General features: G+C 43.4%; 2 protein-coding genes and 1 long non-coding RNA gene across 6 annotated transcripts in view; 2 read left to right on the top strand and 1 right to left on the bottom strand.

Annotated features, from left to right (window-relative positions):
- Positions 1 to 311: 311 nt before the first annotated feature.
- On the top strand, positions 312 to 4,219 carry LOC126924576 (glutamate decarboxylase 2). Its single transcript, XM_050739277.1, has 8 exons — positions 312 to 607; positions 1,078 to 1,262; positions 1,842 to 2,136; positions 2,560 to 2,748; positions 2,833 to 2,897; positions 3,015 to 3,204; positions 3,273 to 3,442; positions 3,545 to 4,219. The coding sequence occupies exons 1-8, from the start codon at positions 500 to 502 to the stop codon at positions 3,789 to 3,791; spliced, it is 1,449 nt and encodes a 482-aa protein (XP_050595234.1). The 5' UTR covers positions 312 to 499; the 3' UTR covers positions 3,792 to 4,219.
- Positions 3,877 to 18,086, bottom strand: part of LOC126924558 (semaphorin-5A) — a 26,508-nt gene continuing 12,298 nt past the window's right edge. For all 3 annotated transcript variants that reach the window (XM_050739197.1, XM_050739195.1, XM_050739198.1), the window contains exons 3-14: positions 14,381 to 14,477; positions 10,363 to 10,570; positions 9,558 to 9,763; positions 9,385 to 9,484; positions 8,921 to 9,120; positions 7,671 to 8,153; positions 7,291 to 7,573; positions 6,832 to 7,204; positions 6,623 to 6,705; positions 5,626 to 6,364; positions 5,286 to 5,491; positions 3,877 to 4,986 (exon numbers count right to left, since the gene is read on the bottom strand). In XM_050739197.1, coding sequence (XP_050595154.1) covers positions 4,783 to 4,986; positions 5,286 to 5,491; positions 5,626 to 6,364; positions 6,623 to 6,705; positions 6,832 to 7,204; positions 7,291 to 7,573; positions 7,671 to 8,153; positions 8,921 to 9,120; positions 9,385 to 9,484; positions 9,558 to 9,763; positions 10,363 to 10,570; positions 14,381 to 14,477 — 3,182 coding nt within the window. In that variant the 3' untranslated portion in view covers positions 3,877 to 4,782. The remainder of the gene's footprint in view (positions 4,987 to 5,285; positions 5,492 to 5,625; positions 6,365 to 6,622; positions 6,706 to 6,831; positions 7,205 to 7,290; positions 7,574 to 7,670; positions 8,154 to 8,920; positions 9,121 to 9,384; positions 9,485 to 9,557; positions 9,764 to 10,362; positions 10,571 to 14,380; positions 14,478 to 18,086) is intronic.
- LOC126924626 (uncharacterized) lies at positions 9,667 to 11,682 on the top strand. Of its 2 annotated transcripts, none has more exons than XR_007713616.1 (2): positions 9,667 to 9,804; positions 9,930 to 10,291. It is a non-coding gene; the product is annotated as an uncharacterized LOC126924626 (long non-coding RNA). The 2 variants fall into 2 exon arrangements; XR_007713614.1 differs by lacking the exon at positions 9,930 to 10,291 and adding an exon at positions 11,584 to 11,682 and having other exon boundaries at positions 9,670 to 9,804.

Below are 18,086 nucleotides of genomic sequence, written 5' to 3'. Positions count from 1 at the left end.
TTATAGAACATTTATACGAATGTACTATGTGTATTACACAAAATATTATGAAATTTCATTAAATTTCCATCTAGCTTGCGCTAACGGTCGTTAACCGATATAATGGCGATAACAGTGCTAATGAAATTTCGAAATGTTTTACGTTATACGCACAATAATAAATGTTTTCTATGATAAGTGCTGAAACATTTTCGCGAGCCACCGTATCTCTGACCGCGTTCTTTTCATCTCTCACCGACTCGTTTCACCGTATTCGTTTGATCGATTGTACGACACAAAAATTTCCGGTCGATATGTATTTGCACAATGTGTAACGGTTCGACGCTGCGCCTGCAACAGTGATTGAGCGGACAGGCCGACCTGAACCAACGAATGAATGGAGGAAGGTCGAGTCGAAGCGTGGGGGAACGTTGCTGCCTCGGTGCCGTCGACCTAACTGTTTCAACAGCCATAATACAGTTTACGAGATACAACAGTCGCATCAGCATCCACAGAGGCGATGACCGAGCTGCTAGGACGATTACTAGAAATTCTTGAGGAGGAAAATGCGTTCGATCGTACGGGTAACGAACCCGTCATACACTTCGTCCATCCGGAAGAGCTACAGGTGAGCCTTTGACTGTAAATTGTGACTTGATGCGCACGTGCTATGCAATTTTGTTGCGATATTGCGATTGCGACGCTGTACGACTTGAAAGGATTTTGCTTTTAATCCTTTCAACTTCAAATTACGCTTTTTTTTATGTCGTATTCATAATGTTCGTTAACTAATTAAACGATAAACGTACTTGTGTTTTAAGTAAAACGGGTCACATAGTATATTATGTCTTGTTTATAAAATCGAGAAGTTTCTTAGATCGAGTAATTTTTCTCATAGACTGTAAGATTCAGCGTTCAAATCGTCATACGAACGAATGCACACGAACGTGCTATTACGTTATCGAAGATATAAAAATGCCAAATCGTACAGCGTCGTTGCTATGAAATTGCAATAACATGGCACCGCTCGTTCGTCGCATCGAGTCTAAACAAGTTTGCAGAAATTTCTCTTGAATATATTTTCATCGTATTTTGCAGAAACGATTGTCGATACAACTGACCGAGGAACCAGCTACCAAAGGAGAAATCGAGACAACAATACGACAAACGATTCGATATTCTGTCAAGACGTTCAGTCCACATTTTCATAATCAGCTGTTCGCTGGTATCGATGAATATGGTTTGGCAGGTTCTTGGTTGACAGATGTGTTCAATACCAGCCAGTAAGATTTTATCTAAGATATTTTATACGACGTCGATTCGTTGATTCGGAAGGCGTGTTCACGCTTATTTGCGAACAGTTTATCGCATGTTCGTATTTTTATTCGTGAACGTGACTCTTATAGTCTTATATAGTGACTCTTATAGATCTTGCACTGTTATCGCACAGCTAACTACTATACCTTTATTATTTTAGTCTACTGTTAGTTATCCTTGTTAATGTCTAATTGTATCTAATTAACACAGGTACACACGACGACATGCTGCTTAATGTGTCAACAAATTGAATTCTATCATAGATATATAGCATTTGTTGTTATCAATGATAAATCGTGCGACCAATCGCCGCGGATACGATGCTTTCATCGTGCGCACAATACTTTTGCACCTTTGAAAAACTATCCGAGAAAATTATAATCGTAAGAATTATAATCATAATCTTCGAACATCTTGCGAGCATCGTCCGTTAACGCGTTTCCTTCCAAACGTAGACTGCTAAAAAATTGTACTTTGACGAATTACAAGGCAAATTACATAGCTTAATTCAAACACAATTCTACCTTATACCTTTAATTTGTTAGATACACGTACGAGGTGGCTCCCGTGTTCACCGTGATGGAACGACAAATAATAGAAAAGTCGTTGCAACTGGTTGGGTATCCTCCGTTGCCAGAAGGAGATGGCATACTTTGTCCTGGTGGTAGTATATCAAATATGTATGGTATGGTGATGGCCAGATACAAAATGATGCCGGATATAAAGAGGAAAGGTCTCGCGGGTCTTCCGCCGATGGTTTGTTTCACCAGTGAGGCTGGCCACTATTCAATCTCTAAAGGAGCCCACTGGTTGGGACTAGGAACCGATCACGTTTATAAGGTAAAAGAGGATCGTCGCATTCACCTCGGCTGTTAACACCTTGCAAGCAGTATCGGATATTCATATACATCATACAATATTAACTAACTCATAGTCAGTCAGTTATTCTTAGAAGTCGTTTAGCAAATTGCATTTTATATTTTTTATAGCCAATAACATATTGGATAACGTACTGACATATTTCTATTAATCGTTATCGTTACGTCTATTATCTTGGTAAAGAGAAAACTGAATTATCGTTATCACGGACGTCGAACATTTTATTTTATAGCGATAAATCGAAGATCCGTATAAAAAGGATGATTTTTTAACCCCGTATGATAACTGAATGCATATACTGCTGCTGGAAAGTGTGAACCACCGTTTGTAGACTATACTTCGCTGCATTTTAAATGGCTAACAGGTGATTCATTCATTCGATAGATTAAATGCGACGAATTTGGACGAATGCGACCAGACGAGTTAAAGGCTGCCATAGCGGAAGTCAAAAAACAGGGTCATTTGCCTTTCTTCGTGAACGCTACATGCGGTACCACGGTCCTCGGTTCCTTCGATCCGCTGCCGGAAATCGCGGCCATCTGCCGCGAGGAGAATCTATGGTTACATGTTGACGTTCGTACAAGTATGATGAGTGCAACGAGCGGCAAATGAAACAGATTTCCCATTGTAATTCGCATGATTGTCGCTGTGTTACAGGCGTGTCTCGGCGGTACGTTGTTACTTTCGGAGAAATATCGGGACCGGTTGAAAGGAATCGAACTGTACGTAATTATCTTCGATCTTTTTGTCTTTCTTGCTTCAGTGATGTATTGTTCTGTCTCTACTTCACGATTGACTCGTGTATCGCGATATATTATGACGCATTTCGATCGATGCAGCTCGAATTCCGTGGCGTGGAATCCACACAAGATGCTTGGCGCACCGTTCCAATGCTCGATGTTCTTGGTTAAGGGTAAAAACGCTCTGCACGAAGCGAATTGCGCGGGAGCGCGGTATTTGTTCCAGCAGGACAAACATTATGACGTATCTTGGGACACCGGTGATAAGAGTTTGCAATGTGGGAGAAAGGTAAACTGGGTTGACTATGTCCATAAACATATCGTCATTTTCTGTATGCGACATTTCTTTCGTTGTAGGTCGACGGAGCCAAATTTTGGCTGATGTGGAAAGCACGAGGGACCAAAGGACTTCGCGAATCCGTGGAGCTCGCTATGTCCACGGTCGAATACTTTTTCGAACGAATTAAAAGCCGGAAAGGATTTCGTTTGGTACTTCCCCGGTACGAAGGTTGTAACATTTGCTTTTGGTGAGTATCGTTGTTCCTTTGTGTATCATCGTATCCTCTCAATTCTGTGTTCATAATTCATATCTGTGTTACGTATTCTTTCCCTCTTTCGATTCGTAACAGGTACATACCACCCAGTATGCAAGCTCAACAGGAAACTCAAGAATGGTGGAACAAATTGTACGAAATCACAGCTAAAATCAAGGAACGCATGATGCTCGAGGGGACGCTGATGGTTGGCTACACGCCGCTATCGTACAAGAATATTGGCAACTTTTTCCGCATGGTCGTCACCTGTCAACCACCACCGACCAAAGCTTCCATGGATTACGTGATCGACAAGATAGAAAAGCTGTCGGTTGATTTGTAAACGGACTAAGTTCATCCTCATTCGCCGCAGAGGGTAAAAGAAGAAGAAAGTTCGGGGGGAAAAATGAATTCGCTCAAGGACCCTATTTTTGCGGGCGTTATCGTTCCTTTTATTGCAGTCGCGTGATGGATATTACACGAGGTGAAGCGTTTCAAGTCCGTTCGATCACGGAACGTCGTCCATTTGTACGCTCGTTTGCCGCGCGTAACTCGTCGACCCGAAACGGTTCGAATCAAATCCACGACTAAATCTTGATTTCCGTAAGCTCGATCGTCTTTCGCGGCAAATCACGATACGCAATCCCACGGACGATCGTTGCTGTTCTCCTCTTCTTTCCTCGACTATCGTTTGTCGTGCGTACGAGTCGACGCGTGACCGCGACTCAATGTGAGCCAATAATAAAAAATATGCGAATCATATGACTCGAATCTTTATGCATACATACGCATTCATTCACACCCTCCCGTTCTCTCTCTTTCAGGATCTCTCATACATAGGCTACACTCATATTCACATCCGCACACGTTTAGTTAGGTACGTTTCGATACGTTACATGCTCGTCCTTTGTCGCTCATGTTTAACGAGATTACGAAGCGATGCACGCGTTCGCGACGTAACGATGGCACTGAATCGTTCAACGCGAAACCAGAGGTGATCGTCTCTATAGTTTTGAGTAAACAAATATATATGGGATGAATATCACTGGATCTCTAGTATAGGCGATCTGTCCGCGTTTGCATCTCTCCTTGGTCCATTTGGAAGCTGTCTTCGTTTAAACTGCTTCGCATACATAGCTCAAAATTGTTGGAGAGACGGATGATAGCCACGTCGTGTTGCGTTCGTTATTTCTTGCTCGCCGTTCTCGCTATGCGCCTTCATGGCGATGTCTCTTCGTCATAGGTGTTCGTGTCCGGTCTTCGCGTTTAGTCGCAACGCAGAAGCCATCTGGCAGTGAAATAAATTCGTTCATTTCTAATTGCACGCTGCCCGTTCAGTAGTATTTGTCTTGATCGGGATCGACTCGAATGTGTTGTTGGCCATGGCTATTGCGCTTCAAGGTGGCAGACTCGTAGTCCAGACTCTTTGGATACAGTTTCGGACTTCCGAGACCGTTCACGTTTGGATTGTTCTTCCCACGAAGAGTTCCGTTACCATTCGTACTACCGGAAAAGCTAGGCTGTCGCTTGGCGTTTACCTAGATCGAAAGAAGACCTCGTGTTAGTAAAAAAGTATCACACGTGCGTGGTTTAGAGGACTGTAGATGTTTAAATTCATAGTTTAATAAAGATGACTAAAGAAATGGAACCTAAGTAGATATGTATTCATTAAATCTTGTAACAAGTACCATGCAGAAATAAGAAGATGCAGAACAAATCGGATGTGCATTTTTTTGCCTAGCAAACTTCTCATAGACACAAATTACTATTGATATCTTATATCTTTTTTATGTATTATATGTCCATCCACAATATAGCGATTGGACTGTCGACTCACATCTTTCAACGGAACCGAGACGTAGGAGTTTTGTTTGCTGATATAGTGAGGACTACCAGGAATTCGTTGCTGTCGTCGCTTCAAGTAACAGAAGCTCAAAACCGCGGTCACGGCCAAGCCAACTAGGAATCCGGCTACGCAACTGCCCACTACCGCGCCGATAGATACACCCGAGCGTTCTACGCTTGATTTTAGGGCATTTATATCTGAAAAATTACGTTTAAACGTAACATACACTATGTATGTACCATACATAATAATTTTTGCTTCAGCGTCTGCGAAAAAGTTCTCCATAGGTACTTTTAATTAAATAAGTCAGACTTCGTTCGACCATACTCACCATTGTCCATGCAATCGGGTAAACAGTCGCGCACCTCTCTGCTGGATCCTTGACAGAGTCCGTTACCATGTTGAAGACACTGTCTCTTCCTATGTTGTTGATGATCATCGTCACAAGGCGTCCAACGTGACCATGAGTCCCAACCGGCCAAAGACTCGCAGCTGGGCATCTCGCAAGTCTCTCTAACTAGCCTTGGACCTTCGCAACCCTCCGGTCCTAGACATTCTCTTGTTCTGGAACGGACGCCAACGCCACACGATACCGAACAATCGGACCAGTCAGTCCAACAAGACCACTGGCCTCCAGCCCCTGCGAGTCCAACTTGGTTCGACCGACATGGATGCACATTGCACAATCTGTTTTGCACGGATGGACCTTCGCAAGGTGGCGATTCACATTGCCTCATTCTATGCTGAGAACCTCCGCCACAAGGTCGATCACAAGGCCGCCATGCGGACCATTCTCCCCACCCGACTTCTGCTCCGAGATCCCCATACGGATTTGGATTCGCGTTTCCTCTTAGACAGGAACCGTCGTTTCTGCAATAGCGCTCTTCCTCTTTAGCTAGTTGCACCCTGACGCTGGATGGATCGTCAGTTTGCGCACGACAACTAAATCGAAACCGTTTTTCTACATAACCAATGTTTGTACTTTGAAGACTGCCATTAACTGCTAGCCATGGAGTCCATCCGGAGTATCTTTTCGTTTCGACGCACTGATGAGAGTTGCATTCCTCGACCTGTAGAAGATAGAAATGCGAGCTCGTGATTGTGGTGATATATTGTTTGAAAGAAACGCGATAGCAAAAGTGTAATAAAATATAATAACTATAGTATTACATATAACAAAGATTAAAAATCTTGTCTAAAAGTCATTTAAATGAATTCAATGGGCGGAAGCTCGTTTAATCGAACATTAAAGAAAAAGGAGTTTTACTGGAGTCACGTTCGAATAAATGAAATTTTACGAAGCTATTACAAGTGCGTGCTGCTCTTACTTGAAAGTCGCATCCATTGCATTCGACGGTAGGAGGTTTTCGTGATGATGGACTCTCACACGTTCTTCTTCGTATCCGTATTCCTGTCAAACAGACGATTAAAAGTCAATCACTAGGAGACAGGATACAAATCATTGAGACGAGAGATCATTTATCAAGAGATTCTTATTAAAGATGAAGAACTGGTGAAATTTTCGTATCACGCTTACCACCGTTGCAAGGCCGAGAGCAAGCGTTCCAAGCGCTCCAGGATGACCACTGACCAAACGTCTGTGGTGGTGGCGGCGCCACCTTTGCTGGCGTAGGACAGGGTGGAAGATTTATACAGACGGTGTCATCGTGATCATGACCAACGCACACTCGCCCTCCAAAAGCCGGAGCCGGATTCGTGCACGTGCGTCGACGTGTTTTCATAGCGAAGCCGCAGGTTTGTGAGCACGCTGACCAGGATGACCAAGCTGTCCAATCACCATGAACCGTACAATTGGTTACTCTCACTTTAGCTCCTGAACAAGTTGCTCCGCCATGCTGCGGAGGCGGGTTATTGCAATCCCGTGTCTGGCATTGACAAGTGTCTGAGCCCTGGTGAAAGCAAGGATTCGCTTTTGATTTATCGCCATCTATTCGTGCATTACGCCGACATGAACGGCAGCATGCCACTGACTTACCGTCTCGGCATGAAGATGCAAATGCGCATGCGAATGAGAATGCCCATGATCCGTGGTACCGTGTTGACACGGAGACCAAGAGCTCCAGGCACTCCAACCACCATCCACAGGATCTGTGAGGACAGGACACTTGGTGACTTCTTGATGCCAGTGATTGGCAAGATGGTTTTGCTTCGGGGCCGGGGCGCATTTCATCAGATGCTCGTTCCAACCGCAATATGGCTCCTGAGCATTGAGACAAGCCTGGCGACTTCGATGCCTATGACACTGGGCAGCGGGTATTCTGTAAATACGATATTCCTTTTGTTCTCGAACAGACTCTGACCAATGTGAGCCCAACGACAGATATTATTATCTATAATCTATGTCATACCGCGTACCTCGATAAACCGAGTTCTGTACCAACATACAGACTCTGCGTGTCCTTCAAGAACTGCATGGTCATCGGCGTAGATGGTAAGGGACCCCAAACTTCTACGATACAAGTTTCCTGCGTACGCGGTAAAACCGAGATCTTCTTGATCAAACCAACATCAGTAGCCACATACAGCACGGTGACACCGCGGTGCAATTTAGTTGGCGTAACATCGAGAGCGATCAAGGTGAATCTCTCGAGTAAAGCGGTATGCAATGGCTCCAGTGTCGTGCTTTGGATCGCATCATCCATCAGCTGGTACCTCTGATTGTCTATAATCTGATGAGGAGCGACGTTCGCGTTTGAACCACATCTTTGACGATTGTGATGCGATGGCCTCCTTTCCCAGGCAGCGCCCGAATTCTCTTGGTGCTTGAAAGGTCCGTTGAAGCTCGCGGTGATCGCGGACATGTTGAATGCGCATATCGCCGACCCGGCAATTCCATTGCTAAAAATACACGTCGAGTTTAGCGAGTTTCGGTCTTTCTCCCCTTCTTCGTCATTCAAGAAACGAAAAAAGGAAAGCAGAAGAAGAGTATGCTAAGAAACAAAAAAAATACGCTGCGTCTGGCAACTATAAAACCGCCCTAAAACTTTCTATTCTTATGCAGATACGAGGTAGGGGATACAACGCGATAAAATCTGATCAAAAGTACGCAAAATCGAACAATTGAACCTATTAGGTCGTCCGAAAAGTTTCTTTCGTTTTATAAGGAAATAATGGATGCACAATATTTTCCGTTTTATATTATTTTATCGAATTACGTATGATCCATTTTGTTCTATCAAAATAATGATCACAACGTTCGACAGATTAGGTTTCATGTTTGTATAAAGATGCATCGTTGTAAAAGAAAGACACTTTTCGGACAACCTTATACAAAAGTTGTCGCTACAATTTCATTTTATCGCGGGAGCGCAAAAGTTTATTACTACCGATGTTAGTTGATTATAAATTGATAGCACTTTGAAAACGAGATATCCAGATTTTGAATCTGTTTTCGTTGGTGTACTAAAACTACTGGAAAATCGGACCTTCCTCTTCATCGTAGCACTCTTTCGTGGGAGAAATTTCGGGAAACTGTACATACCAATTTCCTCGTTTCTTCGTGAGCGAGTACCGGGGCACAGACATGAGGAGAAATGTTAAGCGAACGTGAGATGATACGCGGAATGCGATTACGACGTAACACATCCAGAGACTCCGGGACTTACATGGGCGTGGTGAACGTCGCGTAAACGATGCCTTCTTCCGGATGATAGACCGCGCCCTGAATCTCGTCGTAGTAGAAAGGAAACTCGCCGGGGAGAGAGCAATTTAATCGCGCCTTGCTGAACGTCGTCCAGACCTCTTTCATCATAATTTTACCCCCGCGATCGTTTTTACACACTCTCGCTATTCTCGAGTAGACTTTCTGAAAACAACGAAAACAGAGATCTTTGGCTGTCGGATAGTTAGAGAGGAAGAGGAAACGAGATCAGTGAATACATTGCACAGTGCAAAATAATACAAATTTTTCAAATAATTTACTGCAAATGGTCGAATTATCTTGTGTCGTAAAAACTAAATCTACAAAAAGAGTCGCTTTCTTTTTTTTTTTTTAATTTTAACCAAAAAATATAGAGTTTTCCAGATCATTGTGCAACGATTCGGTTGATCGATCGTTAAACCGCGTTACCTTGCCGCAATTGATGTACTCGACGGCTGATTCGCGAAACAAAAAGTACACGTGATCCTCCGTCTCGAAGCTGCCGACGAATTGTGGGTCGTTTAGCCATCTGAAAGCGGCCACGGACGTTGAAGATACTGAGGTTGCGGGAGATATCATCGAGAATTAGGAAAACAACTCACCTGGAGTCGTACTGATGCGTTCGAAGATTTGGCGAGGCAAGCGTTCTGCATATGGCTGGATCCGCGCCGGAAAAATCGGTTGGCGCCCCAGTGAACAATCCACCTGTTGGACCTCTGGCTAATAACGCAGTTACGTTGGCACGCGGCGAGTAAGGGCACATTGCTGCGCCCGACATCTCGCTGGTTACGCTGCTGATGTTCTCGATCTGTGAAATAATCGAATCGACCCTGTTCTTACGTACTGCAGGTGCGTAGAAAAGATACATAATACTATCATCGCTAATAAGATCTCGAGCAAATATAATAGCAGTAAACTGAACGAATTGTTCTAACGTTTCGTAAACGTTTCTATTCCTGCCCCAATGTTTTTAGGTGCACGCTGAGGAATGTTCACGAAACGTCGGAAGACGAAAGTCTGAACGAAATATCGCAAGTAGAATATATCGATCTTCAAATAGCTTTTATAGTTGAAGATTTAGATTTCCTCTACGAAACAGGTGCAAGATTTAAATTTCCTTTGCAATTCTTGATACAGCTACGTATATCAATGGGTGTCGCGCGTTAATTTATAGCTGCGATATATCTAGACCTCGGATGTTTATGCAAATTAACCAAAGAATCTAAGAATCTAAGCGAACATTTGTGTCATTCGCTAAATTTTACAACATCTCCTATACATAACATAATATGGATTCTTCGCATTTTTCCATAAATGCATTAACGTTCACAATCTAGTTACGTATATCGTTTCCACCTAATATGCTCATAATCTCCTGCGTTTTCTCTACTTCGTATGGTTACTTACCTCTCTCCACGTGCACCAAGGGCTAAACGCGTACGTGCCGCAAGTAAATAGGCTCTTTCCATTAGTGAGTAGAACCTTCACATAGTTGCGACAGTCTTCGACGCTTTGACCCTTGTTCTGGCAGGTGTTGCTCTTATCTTCTGGCGCGGGCCAGGAGGCGTGTTCGAGCGGCGTCAACGAGGTTAACGTCAACCGGTACAGGTTATCTCTGGAATCGCAACGATTCGTTTTCCTTTGGCTCGGCGAGTCTAAAAGTCTCGGCTTAAAGTACGCGTGGGTCGCGACGCGTGTAAAAAGCCGTGGCTCGCAAGCGGCGGCACGGTGAGAGCGTGCGGATCGCGCAATCACGCCGTAGAAAACTCGCAACGAAGCATAAACGGCGCCTACGTGGGCGCACGCCGCAACTATGCGCGACTACGCGCGCGACAGTCGCACCAAAAGCGATCGTTAGTCGAGCGAAGCGGCTCCGCGATCGGGCCGAGTACCGAACACGGGCCGATTAACCCTTTGCGATCTTACGTCAAGTTAGGTTCGACATTGTATTTCGCTCCTTTTACTTTCGGTATATAAAAATACAAAATCAACTATTTAACGCAACAGTGAAGAGTTGTACGGTTCTAACATGTTCGCTACGTGCAGCATGCATTCGAGCCGATACATGCTTTTTGATTACGTACCGTATCGATTTGAATGTGACACGTGAACTAGGAGTCTCGAAATTGTGAAAAAAGTATTTCGTAATAGTTCATATGACATATATAATGTGGCAAAATTGGATTCACAGCGTAACTCGTTAAAGCCGAGTAGCGGTGTTGGGAAAAACTATTCGACACGTTGTATCTCGATGAGATATTTCAGGCTCATCGAAATCGATGAATAATTTTGTTCTCTTCTAAACAATTATTCTACTGCGGATTTTAATACATCTATTATGCAGTATAAGATAAAGTTCACGATAAGCGTCTGTACGTTCGAGCTAATCTCGAGAACCACTGAATTGATTCTGACGAGATTTTTACCATTTTAAGGAGCGTTTCTAGAGTAGGCGTTAGGCGTGTAAATCAGGGATCGAAAATAAGAACTAGAAACAATTTACGGATATCAGCAACGCAACAGCGACTAGCGACCTTCTTTTCCGCGATCGTGTTTTGTTTAGAATCACTGCCACGATATAGCGACGCGATATAATCTCCCCACTGAGCAATGTCTTTCTCTTTTCAGCGTGCGGCATGTCAGAAGCTTCACGACTTCGTTGCGTGACAATCGGTATTTCACGGACTACAGAATGTTTACAGAGCCAATAAATTCATAAAATCGTCAGCCATGTTATTACAAAAATTATATAAAAGAATCCGGCCAAAGATCAGGTATATCAGTTGATTTATGATAAACTTAACGGAGTACGCGTCATAATTTTCAGCAAACCAAACAAATTACTACGTACATTCCACCTCTTTAGTTCTCACAGAAACATAAAATTATACAAAAATCTGCAATCTGATAATTACCAATAAAACCATTTTCTAGCTTCCATTTGTTACGCTATTAAGATACGAATTTGCATAAATATTCGCGGTCTACGATAATACGTAGACAAACAGACCTCGAACGCTGTAGCGTGTATCGGATGTAATCCTGTATCGGTTAGACGAGGGTTGAAAACAAGAGGCGATGGACACCGCGGTCGAGATGCGGCGATTTTGAGAAAGGACACGAATGATCGACTCGAGGGTCGAGTATGAACAGTGTAGTAGAACAAGAGTACGACGCACGGGCAATCCTATTGAGACAGATTGCTTCCTGTTCGTTAAACGAATAGGATGGATCGTTCGGAGACCTCGTTCTCGTCCGACGAAACTGTGTCCAACGACTCGCGTTTGTTACGCGTCTAGTGGAGTTCGATGGCCGTACGAGGAGAGCATAAACTAGAAGCAGCAGTGCGTGACAGAAATTCAGAATGAATCCATTAATTATCAACCTGTTAACCAGGTCATCTCTTAATCAGAAAGTTCTATAATTAAGAAAATAAGAAATTAAAGCTTAATAAGAGCAAATCAGTTCCAATTACGTTTCAGTCTTTGCGAATGTAAATACAGAAAGTCGAGGATGACGTTTCGTCAAGCAAGTTAGCTCTCTGAACCGAACTTCTCTATGGTTGGAAAATTTCTTAAATTCGTGGAAAATGTGAAAGAATCTCTTTCGAAACACCGAAAGTCCTGTTCGAGGTTCAAGTTAAAGAGACATTGAGCTATAAAAAAATTCTAGAATCGCCACAAGGTTGACAAATCGATAAACTGTGTAGGAAAATAATAAATGGCTCGGGTAGAGCGAGATATACAGAGCTGTAGGAAGAAAGATGAGAAAAGCGCGTTTTGTCCTGGAAATACGATCATTTCTGATTTACGAGATGATGCGAAGAAACGTTTCAACAACGGGTAAAGCTAGTCCTATCTTAGAAAGGAACCGCTGATTTTAATAACGAGACAAGGGAAAAACGCGTCTCTGCCATACCTGTTGCGATCTCGGTACGACACGCTCTTGGTAATCTACTACTCAGTGACGTCACGGTTGTCGACCACGGGAATCGAACTGGAAGAATGCAAATCGTGGCGCCGTGTCGCGTGCACGCACCTAGATCAGAGCACACCCTTTCCCTCCTCTTGCTATTTCTACAACTCGGTCGCGTTTCCACGCTCGTGTTTTCTTCGATCGATCTTCGAAAGTCGCGATAAATTCGCGAGAAAGCGACTCGTCTTGGAACAGCTTCTACCAAGACGATTTCACCGTGTTGGTTTCCACATGTTTCTTGGGTTTGGTTTAAATATGTCAGAGAACGACCTCGGATTTGCTGGATTTTTCTTTCCTTTTTCTTTTTTTTTTTTTTGTTTTCAGGAACGAGACAAGCGTACATGCACCGTTTCTTCGACTAGTTGGCCGCGCGCGTACGTGGGTCGCGGTTAATAACTAGCATTCTATTAATAGAAGGTAACACGAGGGCGTACGCTCCTTTCCACGCTCGATTCGATCGGTACTCGATCGCGAAAATCGATCACCGGCGTTCGCGCGTTCCTCGACGATTTCGAGCAGGCGGTCGGGTAGCTGGAATGCGGCTGCTATCCGAGCTATCTCGTTGTACCCTTAGGTGCAGACGAGCCATTTATTTATTTACTTTTTTTCCATTTTTTTCATGCATCGTAGCAGCGATAGCGAATAGGGAGCAACGCACGTATATATACAGAGAAAATACGCGTCTGATAATCGTGTATATACATTGCCGATTATAAGTTTCACAACGTCAGCCGATATTTAGTACAAATTGTATGCTTTTCACTTTTTCTTATCTTCCAAGTATTTTGTTATAAATCTGTTACTTCGTTCGTGCCTTCTAATGTAAAACACCGAATGAAGTAAAATCTCTTACGGTTTCTCAATGGACGTAGCGAACATAAGCGTCTTGATGTTGATGGTTCGAAGTGTATATATAAATAATATATAGAATGTTCCAGGATTTCACAGTCAATTAGATATACGATTACATAATTGCCATTAAGGTAACATTATCGTAAATGATCTAATACTTTCACACGGAGCTGTTCGTACATCACTGTGTGCTACCTGTATTCTACCCATGAAATCATCGCGAAGCTTTCAGCCTCGTTAATTCCCATTCCAATGACACTAGAGACTCTCGAGAATCGGTTGGAGTTCGGTGAAAAACGTATTTTTGTGAGTCGAGCGAAACACGAACAATTTGGCGAGCGGCCAAGACGCTATCCCGATCCTCGGAGGAGCTCGTCGACGAGACCGGTCGCTTCTCGGTCGTCGAGAAAAATAACCGGTTGATGGCTCGGCGGATAGCCAAATCACATGTCGATCTCGCGATCGGCTTCGATTTTTCGCATTCGCGACACGTTCGCGAACGCGTTTCCGTGTTCGATCATGCGTTTACTCGAAGAATTAACGCTTTACTTTACAATTATATCGCTCGTTATATGGCATCCAGTTACAACATACGTACCGAGCGCCGACGACGACCTGCTGTCTAGCGACATCGAACAGAAGTTGAGAATACGTGGTGACTCCCTCTCGCTGGAACTGGCTAGCATCCGCCAGATCTGGAACGATAATTAAATCGCTGTAAGTGCAATTTCCCCGTTCCGCGTTCCCATGTCAGAATTCGAACGACTATCGAGTCACGATTTAGTAGAGTTTATCGAAGAAATCCAACTATTTAACGAACTATGCGATACAATGGAAAGTAGCGTATTGCATTTTGTCTTACGGCGTCCCTGGTAACCCTGCGATCCATACGATTTTAAACGTTAAGCGAAGAAGACTGTACACACAGAGGAAAATAGAAGAAGAATAAAGGACGCAACTTCGAGTACGTAGAAAAACTCGAGGTTCTCTTGGTTTCAACGAATTCCATCGATGTTGCTCTTCCGCTTCTTGTCCTGCGTGTGTCGCCATCGCAATCGCGATCGTTTCCACGTTCCGAGAACGAGAGGATGTAAGCGGAGTCGTTTTTCGCTTCCGGACAAACTAGTTTAGCGACGAGCTATAGCATCTTCTTCCTAGCTAGCAGATTTTCTAGTTTGTCTTTTTGCGTGCTCGATGCGTGCTGGATGCGGGCTCTAGATCGAAAGTATCGTTCCCCGTATCGAGGAGCTTCGATCGATGAAAAATTGTTCAGGCGGGAAAACTGTTCTCGTGCCATCATCAACGCGTAGGTAAATGTTGGCGCGTTCGTTCGGCCTTTCTCGTCTCGATGCTCGAGAAGAGAACATCGCGTAAAGCGGATGCGTTTCGTTCGCGATATCGTGAGTTTCTCTCGCTTTGCGTTCCTCTCTCCCTTTGTGTACATGTGCAGTTACCTTAGTAGTTAAGTATATATGCAGGTTAAGATGAATATCGACATCGTACGAGCCCTTAGATATCGTAAAACGTGTGTCTGAAACATTTTTCCTTATCGCTTACAATTTTCAAGATATTCACGCGTCTCTAGATAAAATGAACGAAAGTATTTGCACACTCGGCAGAGGAAACTTTCATGTACATATTGCATATATATAGGTTACATAGAACCTTTTGAAATTTTATTAGCACCCTAGTGAGATACGATTATCGTGAATATATCGGTAAAATAAAGAATCAATCCGTGTATACGATCAAAATGTACACAACACAAATGTTACAAGACATTCGCTGCAAACATGTATTCAGTAAAGAATTATCGTCTTAAATATATAATAAATGGTGTCAAACATATATATATAAAATAGGTGCTGCCCTACTGTAGTATTTTGCGGTTTATCGATAGAACGAATGATCGACTATTTACACACTTTTGCGACATCCTCGAAATATATAGCGCTTGCACCAAGTGCCTTCAAACTTTGCTAGTATTAAGTTGTCCGAAAAGTGTCTTTCTTTTACAGACAAGTCTTTTACAATGATGCATCTTTATACAAACATGAAACCTAATCTGTCGAACGTTGCGATCTTTATTTCGATAGAACAAAATGGATCATACGTAGTTCGGCGAAATAATATAAAAGGGAAAATGTCGTGCATCCATTATTTCCTTATAAAACGAAAGAAACATTTCGGATGACCTAATACAATCGGAATAGTCAGGTCTGGTTACAGCATCAACGAAATTTCAAAATGTTTCGCATAACCCTGCGAGTGTTCGAATATTTTTTATAAGCTCTTATGCTCTTTTATATATAATAGTTGCATCTTTGTCGCTTTCTCTTCTCTCCGTTTCTCCTTGTCTTCGTTTTATTGTTTTCCAGCCGGTTTTGCGGACGCGGCGAAACGATTCCGCAAAGGTAGCTCCGCGCGGTTCGTCGTACTTCTCGCGTTTCCACGTATTCGGGCACGCGTTTGCCTGTGTCGCGCGTGCCTCCTACGCACACAAGTACGACAACAGGGTCCGTGTAACCGCGTACGTGCGCTTATAAGTAGATACGTGTGGGACGAACGGGCCCCAGTTAGCATAACCTGATCTCGAAGGCCTCTCGGGTATCCTCCCTTCACTCTCCGCCTTTTCTTTTTCTTTCTCGTTCCCTGCCACTTCCCTTTCCATGCGGACCCAAACCCTCCCCGCGCCACCTTCATCCAGACTTCTTTTACTCCCTAGGACGAGTTTCTTTCTTTTCCCTCGCATTTTCTTCCTTCCATCATGTCGTCCGCGTTCACCTATCGATCTACGGCAAGGAGAACACTGTTTGCTCGTGTTTGATGGACAAACAGGTTCATGTACACTATTATACAAAGGACATTTGCCTCTTTTTTACGGAATTTAATTTATTAGGTGATTTAATTTATGATGCATACGAAATATCTTTTTTCTGACAAACATATATAATCATGAAGTTAGTGGTTATTAAAGACAAATCAATATCAAACAGGCCGATCGTAATTCTCCCGAATGTAATAAATTGGATCTAAGTATATTAAATTTCGTATCTTGTTTATGAAAATGAAATGTACAGAAACCCGATAAAGGAATGCTGCTGAACATTGAGAAAATCCTAAATACGTCGCTCATGATATCGTGTATAATGTATCAAAGACATTAAAGTATTTCTGGTTTTAACAGTTACCTTCTTATACGCAACTTCGTCGACTTATCAACGGCGATTCTTTTTTACACATATTTTTAACCCAGTTTTCCTTTTACTTCTAACATTATCATTACGTATTAAAATTCTTTCGTTTAATCGCGAGCAGGCATTTAAATCCGAAAATCGGCAGGAACGTGTTTACGTGTTTCGTGAAAAACGGAATGAAAGAGACCGCGTTATCAACGGTACACGTAACCCATCGTCATCGTCGTTACAACGATCGTACGGTGACGCAACTCGACAAAGGCGCGACAAAAAGGTTTTCCACGCCGTAACGTAGGAGGATGTTCGAGGTCGTGAAATTACGCGTCCGCGACCTCGCATGAGAGAAAGGAAAAACGATGCAACGCGACGCTATGTGAGACAACAGACATAATAAAGCGCTAAGGATCCGTAAAGATCCGTGAATCGATCGCAGAGGCGAGGGACAGAGAGGAAAACTACGAGAGAAGAGGACGTGGATTCGAAACGGGTGTCGCCAGATCGACGAAGGAGCCGAAGCAGGAGCAGCGAGAAAACGCGCGCGTGGCGACGCGTGCCACGTTCGTCGCCTACGCGTCAGCGTGGTCGAGTCGAAACCGAGCGCGAACCTCGCAGACGAATCGCTCGAAATCGCGGCGAAACTTTCAACGACTCTCTCCCTGCCGCCATCTCTCTCTCTCTCTCTCTTTCTCTCTCGTCGATAGTACGATGGATAAATTGGCGAAGGAGCTAGACACTTCGAAGCGGTCGAATCGCCACGCGACCGACGCGCCTTCACGCCCACGAGTTGACGATCGTCTTCTCTAACTCTTGCGCAAACTACTTTGCGGTTCTGAGCGATCCGTGGGATAGTTCGTGATAATTTTCTATCTCGTCCGTCTAAGAGTAGAGATTCTCAAAATTACTCTGACGTGGATACATAATTTAAGACTATCGAGAGTGTAGGAGTAAAAAAAGTCTAAAATAAAGCTGCTATCTGTATGGAGTAAGAATTAAGCTCCTCGAAGCTACATTGATCAACTTGTTCGATTTATTATCAATTGATCGATTTATCAATTTTTCGATTTCGTTAGATAAGTACGTGATTAACGTTCAATCGTCGATAATGTT

The sequence above is a fragment of the Bombus affinis genome, chromosome 14, assembly GCF_024516045.1.
Source record: "Bombus affinis isolate iyBomAffi1 chromosome 14, iyBomAffi1.2, whole genome shotgun sequence".
NCBI classification, from domain to species: domain Eukaryota; kingdom Metazoa; phylum Arthropoda; class Insecta; order Hymenoptera; family Apidae; genus Bombus; species Bombus affinis.
Note: the sequence above shows the minus strand (reverse complement) of the source record. Positions and strands in the feature narration are given on the sequence as shown.